The sequence below is a fragment of the Canis aureus genome, chromosome 5 (assembly GCF_053574225.1).
Source record: "Canis aureus isolate CA01 chromosome 5, VMU_Caureus_v.1.0, whole genome shotgun sequence".
NCBI lineage: Eukaryota > Metazoa > Chordata > Mammalia > Carnivora > Canidae > Canis > Canis aureus.
In genome coordinates, this window is record NC_135615.1 from 17,375,876 (window position 1) to 17,390,798 (window position 14,923).

Genomic DNA, 14,923 nt, shown 5'->3' on the forward strand with positions numbered 1-14,923 from the left:
AGTATTTGCAAGTCTTGCAACCCAAAACAAGTGTACCTTTCCCTTTTCCCCTCTAGTCCCACCTCTTCCCTCAAGAGACAACCATTTTAGCTCTGGCTAGCAGTTTCTTCTGGTCTTACATTGATATTTCTGGAATTTTTCCTAAAATTTATTGAATGTTTATTATGTCCTAGGCTGCTCTAGACATTTGAGTTTCAAAGAGATCAAAACAAATACCCTTTCATAGAGCTTCCATATTGCGGGTAGGTTTGGACTAACAACTAAATAAATAATGTAATACCTTAGGTGGTAATAAGTGCTATGAAGTAAAACAAGAATAGGACGATGGAGGAGATAGGGAAATGGGACATTCAGGAAGGCCTCTTTGAAATGGTTGTGTTTGAGCAAAAACCTGAAAAGGAGCCTCATGGGGGACGAGAATTCCAGGGAGTGGGACAGGCATGTGCAAAGATCCTGAGACAGGACTCCAGGGCCTCCGAGGGTCAGGAAGAAGACCAGTGTGAACAAGGGAGGAGTTGACAGGACTTGAGGTTGGCAGCATAACAGAATGGTTGTGGAGAGGAAGGGATTAAGTGGGTTCTTTGGCTTTTAATATTGTGGGATTGGAAATCATTGAAGCGTTCTGAGCAGAGCAATGACATGACCTGACATTTTTAAGGATCACTCGGCTGGTCTGTTGAGAAGGGATAAGGGAGCAAGGGCAGAAACAAGGAGAGCTATGTGGGAATCCAAGCAAGAAATGACTGTGGCTTGAAACAAAATATTCTCTGTGGAGGTAGGGATAAGACATGGAATTCTGAATACAGTTTAAGAGTAAGACTGACAAGATTTTGAGACAGGTTAGAGAATCAAGGATGAAAGTGCCATTTTTGGACTTAGCAACTACAAGGGCAGAGTCACCATTTCCTGAGATGGGAGAGACCATGGAGCATAAGTTTGGGGTGGAGGAACACAAGGATGGTGGTTGGGGTCCCCTGAGTTTGCAATACTCGTGTAGAGGTATTAAATAGGGAACTGGATAGGCAGCTTTGAGTTCAGGCCATTGATTTAGAAGTGGTCAAAGTTAGGTCAAATGTAAAGTCAGGAAGCTGAATGAGATCACCATAGAATGGATGTAGATTTGGGCAAGAAAATAACCGAGAGAGAAGTAAGGAAATACACTCAGAGATATGATTCTTCTAGGAGCCAATAAAAGTAAAGTTTTAGGAAGGGAAAGAGTGATCAAATAAGATGAGGAAAGAGAACTGACTTTGATTTAGCAGTGTGGAAGTTACCAGCAACCTTGATGAACAGTTGGCAGCTTAGTTACATTGAAAAGCATTTGACAAAATCCTTTGGTGATAAAAACTTAACCTAAGAATAGAAGGGAATTTCCTGGGATCCCTGGGTGGCGCAGGGGTTTGGCGCCTGCCTTTGGCCCAGGGCGCGATCCTGGAGACCCGGGATCGAATCCCACATCGGGCTTCCGGTGCATGGAGCCTGCTTCTCCCTCTGCCTGTGTCTCTGCCTCTCTCTCTTTCTCTCTCTGTGACTATCATAAATAAATAAACATTTAAAAAAAAAAAAGAAGGGAATTTCCTCAACCTGATGAAAGGCATCTACTAAAACCCGATAACTAATCTTTTATATATGTTGCTGAATTTGGGTCACTAGTATTTGAGGAATAGACATAATTGGGGTGCAGATTCTCTTTTTTTCTAGTGATATCTTTGTCTGATTTTGGTATCAGAATAATACTGGTCTCAAAAGATGGGGTGGGAGGCATTTCCTACACTTTTTGAAAGCATTTATAAACTTTGTGTTCATTGTTTTCTAAACATTTGCTAGAATTCACTGGTGAAGCCATCTATTCCAAGGCTTTTCTTTATGGGAAGTTTTTTAACTACTCATTCAATCTCTTTACTTGTTAAAGGTTTGTTCAGATTCTCAATTTTAGTAAGTACATCTCTAGTACTTTGTCTCTTTCATTTAGATTATCTAATTTGTTGGCATCCAACTGTTTATATATTCGCTTATAATCCGTTTATTTCTTCTTGGTAACAGTGCCCTCTTTCATTCCTAAATAATTTAGGTCTTCTCTTTTTTTATTGGTTCATTTATGTTAAAGGTTTCCCAGTCTTGTTGATCCTCTCAAAAGAATAAAAATTTGTTTTTTATTGATTTTTTTATTGATCTCTGTTCTAAGAGATGTTAAAATGTTACAGTATTTCTACACTAACTAGGAAATGCTAGTTATTCTAAGATTTTAACATTTCCCTCCTAATCTCTGTATTAGTCAGGCAACCGTGCACACACATCCATACCCACACACACAATCTAAGGTGTTGGCTCACATGATTGTGGAGGCTTCATAAGAAAATCTGCAGGTTAGGCCATCAGGCTAGAGACCCAGGGATGAGTTCAAAGGCAATCTGCTGGCAGAATTCCTTCCTTTGCAGAGGAGATTAACTTTTTTCTCTTCAACTGATTAGATGAGGCCCACCCACATTCTAGGGGGTAATCTGCTTTATTCAAAGTTCACTGATGTAAAAGGTTAATCTCATTCAAAAAATGCCTTCACAGAAACATCTGGAATAACGTTTGACCAAATATCTGAGCACTATGGCCCAGCCGTGTTGGCACATAAGATTAACTGTCATATTCTCCTACACTAAGTATGTCTATGGTAATTATTGCATTGAAGAAATATTTGCCCTTTGGAGATTTGATACTGTCTTTCACATCAATTTCTTCTCTTACTAAAAGAAGTAATTTAAATAGTGCAAGTCAACAAAAATAATTTTGTAACATTTTAGTCACTTTCTGCATATCATACAAATGACCATAGTATCCTGGTGTACATCAAATCCCAATAGATACCACTATTGTTCACACATACGTTGTATGGCCACTGATTTTAAAGACTATCCACATACACAGGATGTGTCTATATCCATCCTCAGCCCTTGGCACCCTTATCCAGTTTTAGGAAAGCCCTGGAAAATAGTCAAGGGAGTTTCCAGAAATTTAGCCCTCTCATGGGAGGGAGTCCTTTTCCAAGGACTACTAAGAAGAATTTCTGAGACTCTGGCATATTTTAGAACCTTACCCTTGCCCCTCATCCACCTTCACATTCTGTATCTCCTGAGTCCACAGAAGGAAAGGAAAAACTGAAGTATCCTACAGGCACAGTACCCTTGGATCAAAAATGGGGCTGCCCAGGATCTCCTGGTAGATGCACAACCACTGTTGATCTAAATCAGACCAGTAGCTCAGTGAATACATTTGATGAATTTCACTTTCTTTGATGTGCATAAAATCAAGCATAAAATAGCATACATAAATAGCCCTTAACCTCATGACCATTACATTTTTGACATCCCATGTCAAAATGATCTAATTCAACTCTTTCAAAAGAAATAAAATTGTAATATCCCAAGAATTGAATGTCTATTCATATAAAAATTATATCATAAAACCATATTTAATCAATATGAATGTATACTGCGTTAGTATGATTCTTACTGATGTGTAACACACCACGTTTCTTAGGGCTTTGTTCATCAATAAAAGAGATTGGGCTGTTATTATTGGAAGGAAGGAAAAGCTCACCGAGTGGGCACTGTAAGTTGTGTTAATTGCATAAAATTTTATGACAATGATATGAAGATAAATTGATAGTATGCTGTAAATATGAAGTACACAAACTGGACCTTTTATTTTTTTATTTTTATTTATTTATTTATTTTAAGATCTTTATTTATTTATGATAGTCACAGAGAGAGAGAGAGAGAGAGAGATTGAGAGACAGACATAGGCAGAGGGAGAAGCAGGCTCCATGCACCGGGAGCCCGACGTGGGATTCGATCCCGGGTCTCCAGGATCGCGCCCTGGGCCAAAGGCAGGCGCCAAACCGCTGCGCCACCCAGGGATCCCCAAACTGGACCTTTTAAAGTTGAATCTCTCTAAGTTAAGAGTTGCCTATTTACCAGGCCTTTTATAGTTATATAAATATATGAATTATTAGGAATAATTCATTTCCTTCCATGAGCTCTTGAAAATTTCATTTAGCTCTGGTGGATGATGTGATGGGAGTGCGTGTGTGCATGCATGTGTGTGTGTGTTGGCTTCCAAAGGGCAATTGTTTCTCAATAGTATAATAGCCAGCTTTGAGGATTCTCTCCTTTCTAATGCAGTACAAAGTAGTTTAAATGAAGAATATTTCCTTTTTACATTGATAAAAATTACAGAATGTTTTTCCTTGGGTTAATTCAGTATTGAAATCTTGTTATAATCAATGAACAACTGCTTATCAGGCATGTGTCTTCAAACATAATTTCTTGCAAATGGTTTCCTGAAAACTCATCAATTTCTTCACCTCTGCATTTGCTGGAGTACTTCATGCATTCTTTTAAAACAAGATCAGTTTTGGGACTTATGTAAGTTTAGACTGTTCTTTTTATTTAATTGAAGTTGTTTACCATGAAGTTCAATATAAACAAAACTGTCCATTTGCTTTTCTTTTTTTTTTTTTTAAAGATTTTATTTATTTATTCATGAGAGACAGAGAGAGAGAGAGAGAAAGAGAGAGAGAGAGAAAGGGGCAGAGGGAGAAGCAGGCCCCATGCAGGGAGCCTGATGTGGGACTCAATCCAAGGTTTCCAGGATCATACCCTAGGCTGAAGGTGGCACTAAGCCACTGAGCCACCCAGGCTGCCCCATTTGCTGTTCTTTTAAATGTATTTATCTATCTCTACTTCTGTGTGTTTTTTTCTAATCCTTTTTCTTCTTTTTATGTGTGAGCACCATTGATTCTCAACAAGTTGCACTATTTTATAAACCTAGTAAAAATTCCTTTTTGCCCTATTATTGAATTATTAAAGCATGTTTTGTAGGTAAGCACAGCTATGTCAAAAAAATAGTGCCTTAATATTCTCCCCAAAAGTAAAATTTATACAAAAAGAACATTTAGAAGCATTCTTTAAAAAATGGTAGAGCTTCTTTCTTGAACAAGAACTCTGCATAATCTCAACATGTCTGGAATACTACTTGGAAATATTTTCTCTGACAGAAAGAAACCATTCCTGCTTGGAGAATTTTTTGGTTGCATAGGCTCAAATTTAAAAAAATATATTAAAAATTTTAAATCCAATTTTCCCCTCTTTTTAGAACTATATTTTTATATTTAATTTTATGTGTGCATACTGTATTTTCTCATAATTTTGAAAGTGTAAGTAAAAACTCATTTCTTTATTAGCTGACTGGCAGAAAATTAAATTCTCATATGGTTTCTCCTTTTTTATGGTAATACTGTGCTGTGCTTTAAAAAATTGTCAGTGGTATCAGAAAAACTTTTTAGGACCTAAGTAATTTTTTTCTTGGAAATTGCATATTGATATATTAGCTCCCATGATTTCATTAGGCACTTTGAGTTTCTATTTTTATTTTTAGCTTGAGATGAGCTGAGTGATTCAAGGGTATTTAGGGCATTTCAGCATTTCTTTAAGTTTTATTGAGAGCAATTTTAAACTGTAACATTCCAGAGATGGATTATGTGTTTGTTTAAAAACCTTGTTCCACTTTATACCAAAATTAACATATGTAAAGTTGGTTAATGTAATCCACAATAATTTTCATGTGTCTTTGATGATTTTTTCCCCCTGAGAGTGTTTTTATAAGATGAATGCAAGAAGCTGACTAACCCACTTCTTCAGATCTCTGTTACTCTTAAAGTTTTGTACTGGCATTTATTTTCAGTTTAAACCTCCTCCAAAGATTATTATCTGCTAATTTGTTTGGCCTTAATTATCCTTAATTGTCTTCGGAACAATTTTATGATTGGTGTATTATGGAAGCATTATTTCAATAATAATTGTCTTAGGACCATATTTACATACACTTTACATGTCAGTTATGATTTATATCATTATAGCAACTTTGGTGTTATGTTGAAAAATGTTTATTTTAATGGAAATTTTCAATGTTTTGTTGGCAGGAGCCTGACACTGTATAATAACTTCCAGCTGCTTAGTTTTTATTAATGTCCACATGAATTTTTTAATCTTCTTACAAAATTCATTTACATTAACATATTTTGTCTTATAACTAAGATACCTACTGAACTATTAAATATTAGCTTTGTCAAATTAATCCAGTGTTTTAAAATGCAAAAAATGATTTTCATACAATGTACAGTAGTTTTCCCAAGTTAAGAAAAGAATCCACCTTTTCATGTATTTAAGGAGAGAAACAAGAATTGAAATGTTTATTTTTATCTCCTTTTAAGGAAGTAAGCAGTTTTCTTGATTGTGTTGGTATCAAATAAATGTATTTTTTACAAAAATCAGGAACTTTAGAGTGGATCCTTCCATCAGTCTCTAACTTTTGAAGTGCCTGCGATCAATATTGCTATTTTAGGATTCAAACAATTTCCCTGAGATGCTGCTTTTCCCATCTACAGACGTCTATAACATTTAAACATTAAAAGCTTATTATTATTAAAAACACTGAAAATATATAATATCTGATGTTATTGGACCAAATTGGCTATATAAAAGAAATGTAACCAAAGATGGAAACTGTCCCACTTAAAAATTGTGGGTGATAACCTAGTAGTATTTATTTTCCTTGAATTAACAGAAAGGCAGATGTCACTTCACTCATTCAACGTGTGTGTTTTTTGGGGCTGTGTTGGTATTGGTGATGAGTCACCTTGACTCTGTTGGAGGGTCTTTTGTGTTAAGGGATATTTGTTCATAAAATGATCATGTGTTTTTTATAAAATGTCATCTTCAAGGTCTTAAAGTCTTACAAAAAGTAACATTATTACAATGATAAATATTTACATTGTAGATTCACACTGAAGTTACCTACTTATGGGAGCCAATGGGATAAAATAACAATTTATGGTTTTTAAAAAAGATTCCAGTTTTATTAGTTTGGTTACAAATTTTCAAAACTCTGTTTTTCTCCATCTGTCTTGACCTTTGATACTCTCGACCTTTGATCTTTGGTTCTTATACTATATTCTCATTTTTTAAGAAACCATTTTCCATTATTTTTAGTTTTATTCCTTTTTTAATATTTTAATTATTTGGCTATTTTTAACTCTTGTGATTATAAAAAGGTAGTCTGTTACAATAATCATGTCAAGATATAGAAGACTAGACCCTGCCTCTGAGACATAGTCAAATGTATTTTGTATTATGTGTTGATGTGACACACAAATATATCTTTCAGTAGTGGATTTCATTTGTTCGGTTGTTCATATATTATGAATAATGTGTTTTGTGGGCTTTTTAAAAAATAATTTCAAATTATTTAACATTCTGGAAAGTTTGAGAAATAGAGCAATAACAATTGCCCACAGTCCTCTCTCCCTAACAGAACCATTTTCTGTTTTCATGCATTTTCTTGCACAGTTTTGTACCCATACGAACTTTTATATTAGTAAAAAAGTAAAACTCATAAGTATGACTATTGTATTCTGTTTTTTTCATTTATTATACCAAATGTATTTTATGGTGCTGTATAGTTTTAGAGTTATAATTTTAGTGGCTTCAACCTCATTTCTTAGTTGAAATGTGAAAAAGTGTAGTGTAAGTTAATCATTCTCATACTTACATCTATGTTGGGTACTTCAAGTTTTTTTTTTTTTTTTTTACTGTTGAAAACGTCACTAACATTTGAAATTACAGAATTGATAGGTATAGGAATACTTATCTACAGTATGAAGCTCATTTTAATAATAAATGATTCTTAATTTACATATGTAAGAGTTAAATTTATAGTCTTTGGGTGAATGGTGTTACATAAATAAAATGTAGTTCAGTAGCTTTATAAATGACCAAGTCACAACTCCTAAGTTTAACTTTTTTACTTAAATGTCAGTATTAAATTACAGAACTTCCTAAAAATCTTAGTTTCTGGTCATGAGCTTGTGTTGTGAAAACCCTTAAATTGGTATTTGGGAATATTTCTGTGTCCCCTAGTAGGTTGGGAACTTTTGGAAGGCAGAGACACTATTTTTATATTTTTATATTTTACACATTTTTATATTTTTATATTTTACACATTTTTATATTTTACACATCATCTTGAATATATAGGAATTAAAAAATGTATTTGATTGTATCTGAAAAAAAGTCTCCCACAGAAAAGAGCTTATAATTTTTAAACCCTAAGATAAACTGCTGGTCCTTTATTTTTTTTCTATTTGCTTATTTCATAAAATAATAAAAGGCTCATCGCTTTTTCTATTACACATCTATGTATTTGGAGTCACATTTCAGACTTGCTTTTTTCTTTCATCATTTAATATTTGAACCAAAGCCTGGGTAATTTTTTTGTTTTGTTTTGTTTCGGGTTTTTACTTAAATTCCAGTTAGTTAACATATAGTGCTAATATTAGTTTCAGGAGTAGAATTTAGGGATTTATCACATAAAACACATGGTGCTCATCGCAGGTGCCCTCTTAACACCCATCCTCCATCCAGCCCATCCCCCACCCACCCCACCTCCCTCCATCAACCCTTAGTTTGTTCTCTATCCTTCAGTCTGTTTTATGGTTTGCCTCTCTCTTTTTTTCCTCTCCATGTTCATCTGTTTTGTGTCTTAAATTCCACATATGAGTGAAATCATATGGTATTTGTCCTTCTCTGACTATTTTACTAAAAGAAGAACCACTTAAACCCAGGGAGCATTCTGCCTACCTTATTGGGTTGCTGTGAGAATTAATGAATTAATCCACATAAAGGCTTCGAGGGGTGTCTGGACCTAGTAAGTTCTCAATATGTATCAAGTACCACCATCATGACTTCTGTTTTTTTAGTATTGGTATCATCAGTAAGAGAATTCTCTAAACTCATACTAAGAATCACCTTTCTGGGTTTTGGGGGTTTTTTGGGGGGTGCGGGTCATGACATAATAATAAACCATCTGGTACTTTAGTACAAAGTATGTGTCAATATAAAGGAGTGAAAGGATTGCTCAAGAAGTATTTTTAGGACCACTGGTTAATTACTTATGAAAATATAAAGTTACAGCCTCACCTCACAAGTTTGATCTCAGCTGAGTAATTCCAGATGGGATAAAAAGAATAATTAAATCCGTGCAACCCATTTTTTTTAATTTAAGAAAATATAGGTGACTATTTATCAGACTCAAGGATTGGAAAGTCATAAAAAACAGTGGGAGAAATCACAAAAGAAACAGACTCAGATACATAAACATTTTAAATTTCTTCAAAATGGAAAATTGAAAATCTTAAAAGTGTTGGCAACAAATTAGGGCCAAGGGCTGTGACCTTAAAAGACACATGTATGTGTATGTATTTATGAAGACCCTAATCAAAAAGTGATCAAAATGCATTAACCAGCAAATCACAGAGGTAATAAGAAATGCAGATGGGTAATAAATATGAAACAAGGGTCAACTCCAGTAACAGTGAAGATGAAATGACATAAAATTTTTCACTTGTCAAGTCACTGAAAACTTCAAGGTAGTGAGAGGTCTTCTTATGAGAGACTGGTAACAGGGGTCATTGTGCTTTCTGCTTGTGCAAATGTACACTGGCATTCACTGATCTGAGAAGTGTTTGGACAAAATCTAAGCCTCTGGCGGCGTCTCCCTGTGAAATAATCAGCGACATGGAATAAAGGGTATGTTCAGGGACATTTACTGCAATCTTGAAATACGGAGCAAAAAACAAGCAACTTTTTGCTTTGATAGTAAAAAATACTTTAAATAAAGCTTTGCAATCATATGCTGAGTTAACAAGTGATCATAAATTATTTCTCCTCGAAAATATTGGGTATAAGTGTCTCCTTGTGATCAGGGGGCTGACCTGCAGCTGCAGGCTTACTGTAGAGTCACTTTCCTATGGTCGTCATGTAAACGCGTCGTTCCTTGGGAACACACAATCTCTAACAGCTGTGGGGAAGCTCACTGGGAAAAGCCTGTCCGTAAAAATCTTGAGCCAATTATAAATTACAAAAATGTGAAATATAAGGAAAAATATATTTCGTGTAAAACTGTTGCCTTAGTCCAAATGTCTTGTTGCTGTTCCTTTTTCCCTCCCTTTTTCTTTGTTTTTTGTTTTGTTTTGTTTTGTTTTTTTGTTAAAGCCAGCTCTTGGTAAGACTGGAGCATTGAAAATGCACTGGGATTAAGTAAAATTCTAGGTTATTTATTCACGTTTACCTGAACGAACCCTTTGCTTACTTTCAGTTTAAGGATATGTCTTTAAATCTTCCTTTTAAGAAGAGAACCACATAAAAGCGGAGGGAAGGGACTGCCTCTCCCTGACACACAGTTAAGTCTCCTTTAAGTGTAGACTCAGGAAGGCGTGTGCCGGCACATCGCTCATTAATGCGACCCAGGGTTGAAAATTAGAGTCCTTAACCACCTCAAATGGCACATTTATTGGTTCCTCTGGGAATTTATTTTTTTTGTGAGGGAGGCTTATCTTGTGTATTTATGTGTATGGGTGATACAAATGTGGAACATAAACAGGTATCTGTGGATCAGGAGAGTAAGAAGACAGAAGAGAAGGATACTCTTTAAATTTAAATATTGTACCAGAAATAACATATATCCCTAGAAAGAGTATCTGGGGGGATGGGGGGAGTGAAAGGATAGTGCATCCTCAATTTTTCTGCTGTGTTTCTTTAAAATGCTTTACTACTTTAATAGGGTATTTTTAATATTTAACATTTAAATCTGGCTTTAATTTTAATATGAAATACTCTTTATATTTACATACTGCTAATTTATAACAGCTAATTAAAAAGTATGAATAAGCCCCTTATTTTTCCCTTTCTTGCTAGACTGTGTGCTTGGGAATACAGGAAGGTATATGGTCCTGACTTCCAGGTACTTATAGTTAGTTGGAGACAATTAGGTGCTAATCTGTACCTAATCTATGTTGGTATTTACCGGATGCCCGATACTGGGCCAAGTGCTTTATATGAATTGTTTATTTAATCCTTAACAACCTGATGAGGTTGATACTGTAATCCTCATTTTAAAATTGAGAAATGAGCCACAGAGAAGTTTTCTAAAAGTTGGCAAATCCTATAGCTGGTAAGTGTCAGGATCTAGATGCTGCTCTGGGTCAGACCTAGCTACCCCTGGTCCTCATTTTTTTTTCTTAAGATTTTATATATTTATTTTAGAGAGAGAGTACATGATTGGGGCGGGAAGAGCAGAGGGAAGGGGAAAGAATCTCAGGCAGACTCTGTGCTGAACGCAGAGCCTGAAGCAGGGCTGGCTCCGATGACCCTGAGATCACAACCTGAGCTGAAACCAAGAGTCAGATGCCTAACAGACTGAGCCACCCAGTGGCCCCTGGTCCTCAGTTTTTAACATTTGGTACTCCTGCTACTAGAGGTGGTGTGGTGACCTGACTGCCATTTTTCCTCTGTTTTGTAAGCGAGCGTACTGGGTTAGGACACTTCACTACATGTGGGTGGGAATTCCAGTTGCTCAGTCATTGCCACCTGGAAAACTGACTTGAATGAGATCAGGACCGTGTCATGGTGCATGGGCAACTGCAGTCACATCTGCATCCTCTGTGGCCAGGGAGCAAGGATGGAGAGGGCCCAGTGTTCTCCACGGTTTTTTCCAGCTCTGTGCCTTGGTGTATGCACTGTTTTGTCATTAAGTCTGCCTCTTAGAATTTTCTTTTATGGAAAACACCAAATGTGGCCTGTTTTCTTTGTTGAAATTTACAATAAGAAAATGAAACAGGAATGAAGTAGGGTTTTGTTATTGCCCTTTTCTAAAGAGATTTTTTTGAGAGAAAGAGTGAGCATAAGAGAAGGCAAGCATGAGCAGGGGGTAGGAAGAGAAGGAGAAGCAGACGTAGCAGGGAGCCAACAGACTCAATCCCAGGATCCTGGGATCATGACCTGAGCCAAAGGCAGATGCTTAACCTACTGAGCCACCCAGGCACCTACCTTTTTAAATTGCTTGAATTTATAAAACTTTTATCAAGCACCTATTCTGTACCAAGCACAGTATAACTAATATCACCAAACCGTCCTATGCTCCATAGTCCCCATCTTTGATGTCCAGAGAGGCTCACATCAGAAATCTGATTACCTTCACTCTTACCCCACTATCTCTTTATTGTTTATAATGAAAGCAAAAACTTCCATGAACTGTAAAAATTCAATTAGAATGTAAACCCTTTCACTGAAATCCAGGATTTAGCTGGGATTCATGGCTCAGAAATTTGTCACTTTTGGACTTCATTTGCTTTGGATGAAGCATTTATGTTCCGGTTTGGTTTATTCCTGGGCTGTAAGTCCATAGTGCTTTGAGGAAAACCCTCCTCCATACAAGGAATAACCGTGAAGGAATTTCCAGTTCTACCTGCCTATACTTTAATTGCCTTCCATGAGACAAGAACCATGGGAACTTGAAATCAGAACACTATGAAATACCAGCATTGAAGAGTGAAAATAGCTAATGTGTAATTTCTACGCTAAACCAGAAGCCATCTTAAGCTGGATTCCAGAATGAGCCAGCAGTCACGGGTGACAGGGTCAGATGGTGTAACTCATTTCTGCAAATCGATGAGAGAAAGTTGTCTGAGAAGCAGTGCGCTCGAGCCCTGGGAGTGGTTGTAAGGATCCTCCCCACTTCTGCTGTGGCATTGAGAAGACTCCCATGCCAGGGAACCCTTTTCCTGTGTTCTCGTGAGTCTTTCCCAATATCCTAAAGACCAAGAAATAATAAAAGGCTTTCCTATGACCCTTTGTAGAGAAGTAGTTTGAATTCTCCCTGCCCGGGTGGTTTTAGAACTGACACGTGTTCTTCATCCTAGGGCCAAGTTGGCACATTTCTCCATTTGCTCCCCTGAATCTCCTCCTCCTCTGAGAAAAGCCAGTGTTTTATCCCTTGTCCTGTTTGCCTTTTCCTCTTTGCCTTTGAGAAGAGCGCTTTAGAGTGATTAACTCTCGGCTCAAATCCTTTGTAAATCTGTCTCTCAAATAATCTGAGTACCTCCTCAAAATGAGGCCACAGCACTATATACTATCCGATGAATCTTTTATCACCCCATTCTTAATATCTTGGCTGATTTTTATGAAACTGTGAATCCATAAAGTGAGTGCTATCACTTCATGGTCATTGATTGTTTTTTAATATTGGCCTTTATTTGAATCCTTCTAATTTCTTAAATGCAGCGATAGTATTCTTTTTCATTATGGTCCCTAGAATTCACATACATCAGTATTAATATTCTTGCATTTTATTGTAAAATACTTCTATTAAAAATTACTACTTATCAAATTTGATCAATATTCTTTTCCAAGAGAACATATTTTTATATACTTAAAATGTTCTTTGTACCATGGATATGGTATATATGAATATATATAATGTTTCAATAAGCAGAACTGTTTTCCTTAAAGTCTGAATTTTGAGGATTAGGTCAAATAAATTACTGAATTTATACTGTGTGTATGGATGAAATCATACTGTGTATGATGAACACCAGTATCCTAGAAAGGAAATAAATATCATACAATGCAGCGACATGAAGAGCCAGCAGAATGAAACTGGGGTTGACTGGGACAAAGAACCTTTGCCTCAGCTTTTTAAACCCATATGTTAAATGGTAGCCATGAGCTGGAGAAGGCTCTTTAAGCATTCAAATCTGTTGAAGTGCTTTTACAGTTATTTTAGGGAAAGACCATATCATCTGCTAATATCAATTATGGTCTTTCCCTAAAATAGCAATTGAGACTATGAATTTTATTTCCAAATTTCATTAGGCTTCAAATGATAAAACCGTACACTTTACATAGGAGAAAAAGAACCTGGACTTGGTCATTTACTACCCCTGCTGGAGTCTTATAAAAGAGCTTGCTCTTCATGACAGGCTGTATAGGCGAGTTTGACACTGAGCTCTCCCTAACTTAGTTTCCTTTTTATTGAACAATAGATGCTTGTCTATGCCACAGGTATGTTGTTAGGTTATGCTTAAAATGCACTATAAAATATTCTAGTATTTATGAATGAGAAAATTCGTCATTTATATTTTAAATGTTTTTACAGTGCTTTTAACTTTTTGTTTATCAACTGTGCTCAGTCAGTCCATAATAAATTATGATTTCCCGCTTATTTTGCTTTGTTATGTGGGTTCTTTACTCACTGATTTCTGAAAAAACTCTTTATGGCTTGGAACCTAATAAAATTTATATTATTATAACTATAAAATAAATGTTTGATGATTCTCTTATAAAATGATTGTTTTAATGGAATTGTGTAATATTTTTGTATTTCCTCTTACTAAATGTACTTGTGACAATATTCTCTTTCATAAAATCCAATCCCACTTTGAGGATTTTTTAAATTTTTGTTTCTTGGAGAGTTTCTTTTTTTGGTTCTCATTCTTTAAAAAAAATGTTTTTTCTTGTAGCTGGTTTTAGGAGAAGTTTTCGTCTTAGTAGAAAAGATAAGAAAACAAATAAGTCCATGTATGAATGTAAGAAGAGTGATCAGTATGACACAGCTGATGTGCCCACATATGAGGAAGTGACACCGTATCGGCGGCAAACGAACGAAAAATACAGACTTGTTGTCCTGGTTGGTAAGTGTGTCTTTTGTGTTAATTTTGACAAAACAAGCGAGATAGTGGGGCACTTGGGTGGCTTAGTGGTTGAGCATCTGCCTTTGAGTCGGATCATGATCCAAGGATCCTGGGATCGAGTCTCACATGGGACTCCCTGTGGGGAGCCTGCTTCTCCCTCTGCCTATGTCTCTGCCTCTCTATCTCTCATGAATGAACAAATAAAATCTTTTAAACAACAACAACAAAACAAGTGAGGTAGTAAGAATTTAACTTCAAAGAGCATGGTGCTTGAAGATTTCAAGCCAAATGAAATGAAAGACATTTTCAGTCTTTTGTACTCATATGGCATTCATGAGACATAAG

At 35.9% G+C, this 14,923-nt stretch overlaps 1 protein-coding gene across 8 annotated transcripts in view; it reads left to right on the forward strand.

The window, feature by feature from the left end:
* LOC144313745 (MAGUK p55 subfamily member 7) overlaps window positions 1-14,923 on the forward strand; it is a 301,577-nt gene that overhangs the window by 233,624 nt on the left and 53,030 nt on the right. For 7 of the 8 annotated variants that reach the window (XM_077896973.1, XM_077896977.1, XM_077896979.1 and 4 more), the window contains one exon: window positions 14,408-14,578. The exons of the other annotated variant lie outside the window; for it this stretch is intronic. In XM_077896973.1, coding sequence (XP_077753099.1) covers window positions 14,408-14,578 — 171 coding nt within the window. The remainder of the gene's footprint in view (window positions 1-14,407; window positions 14,579-14,923) is intronic. 8 annotated transcript variants of the gene reach the window in all.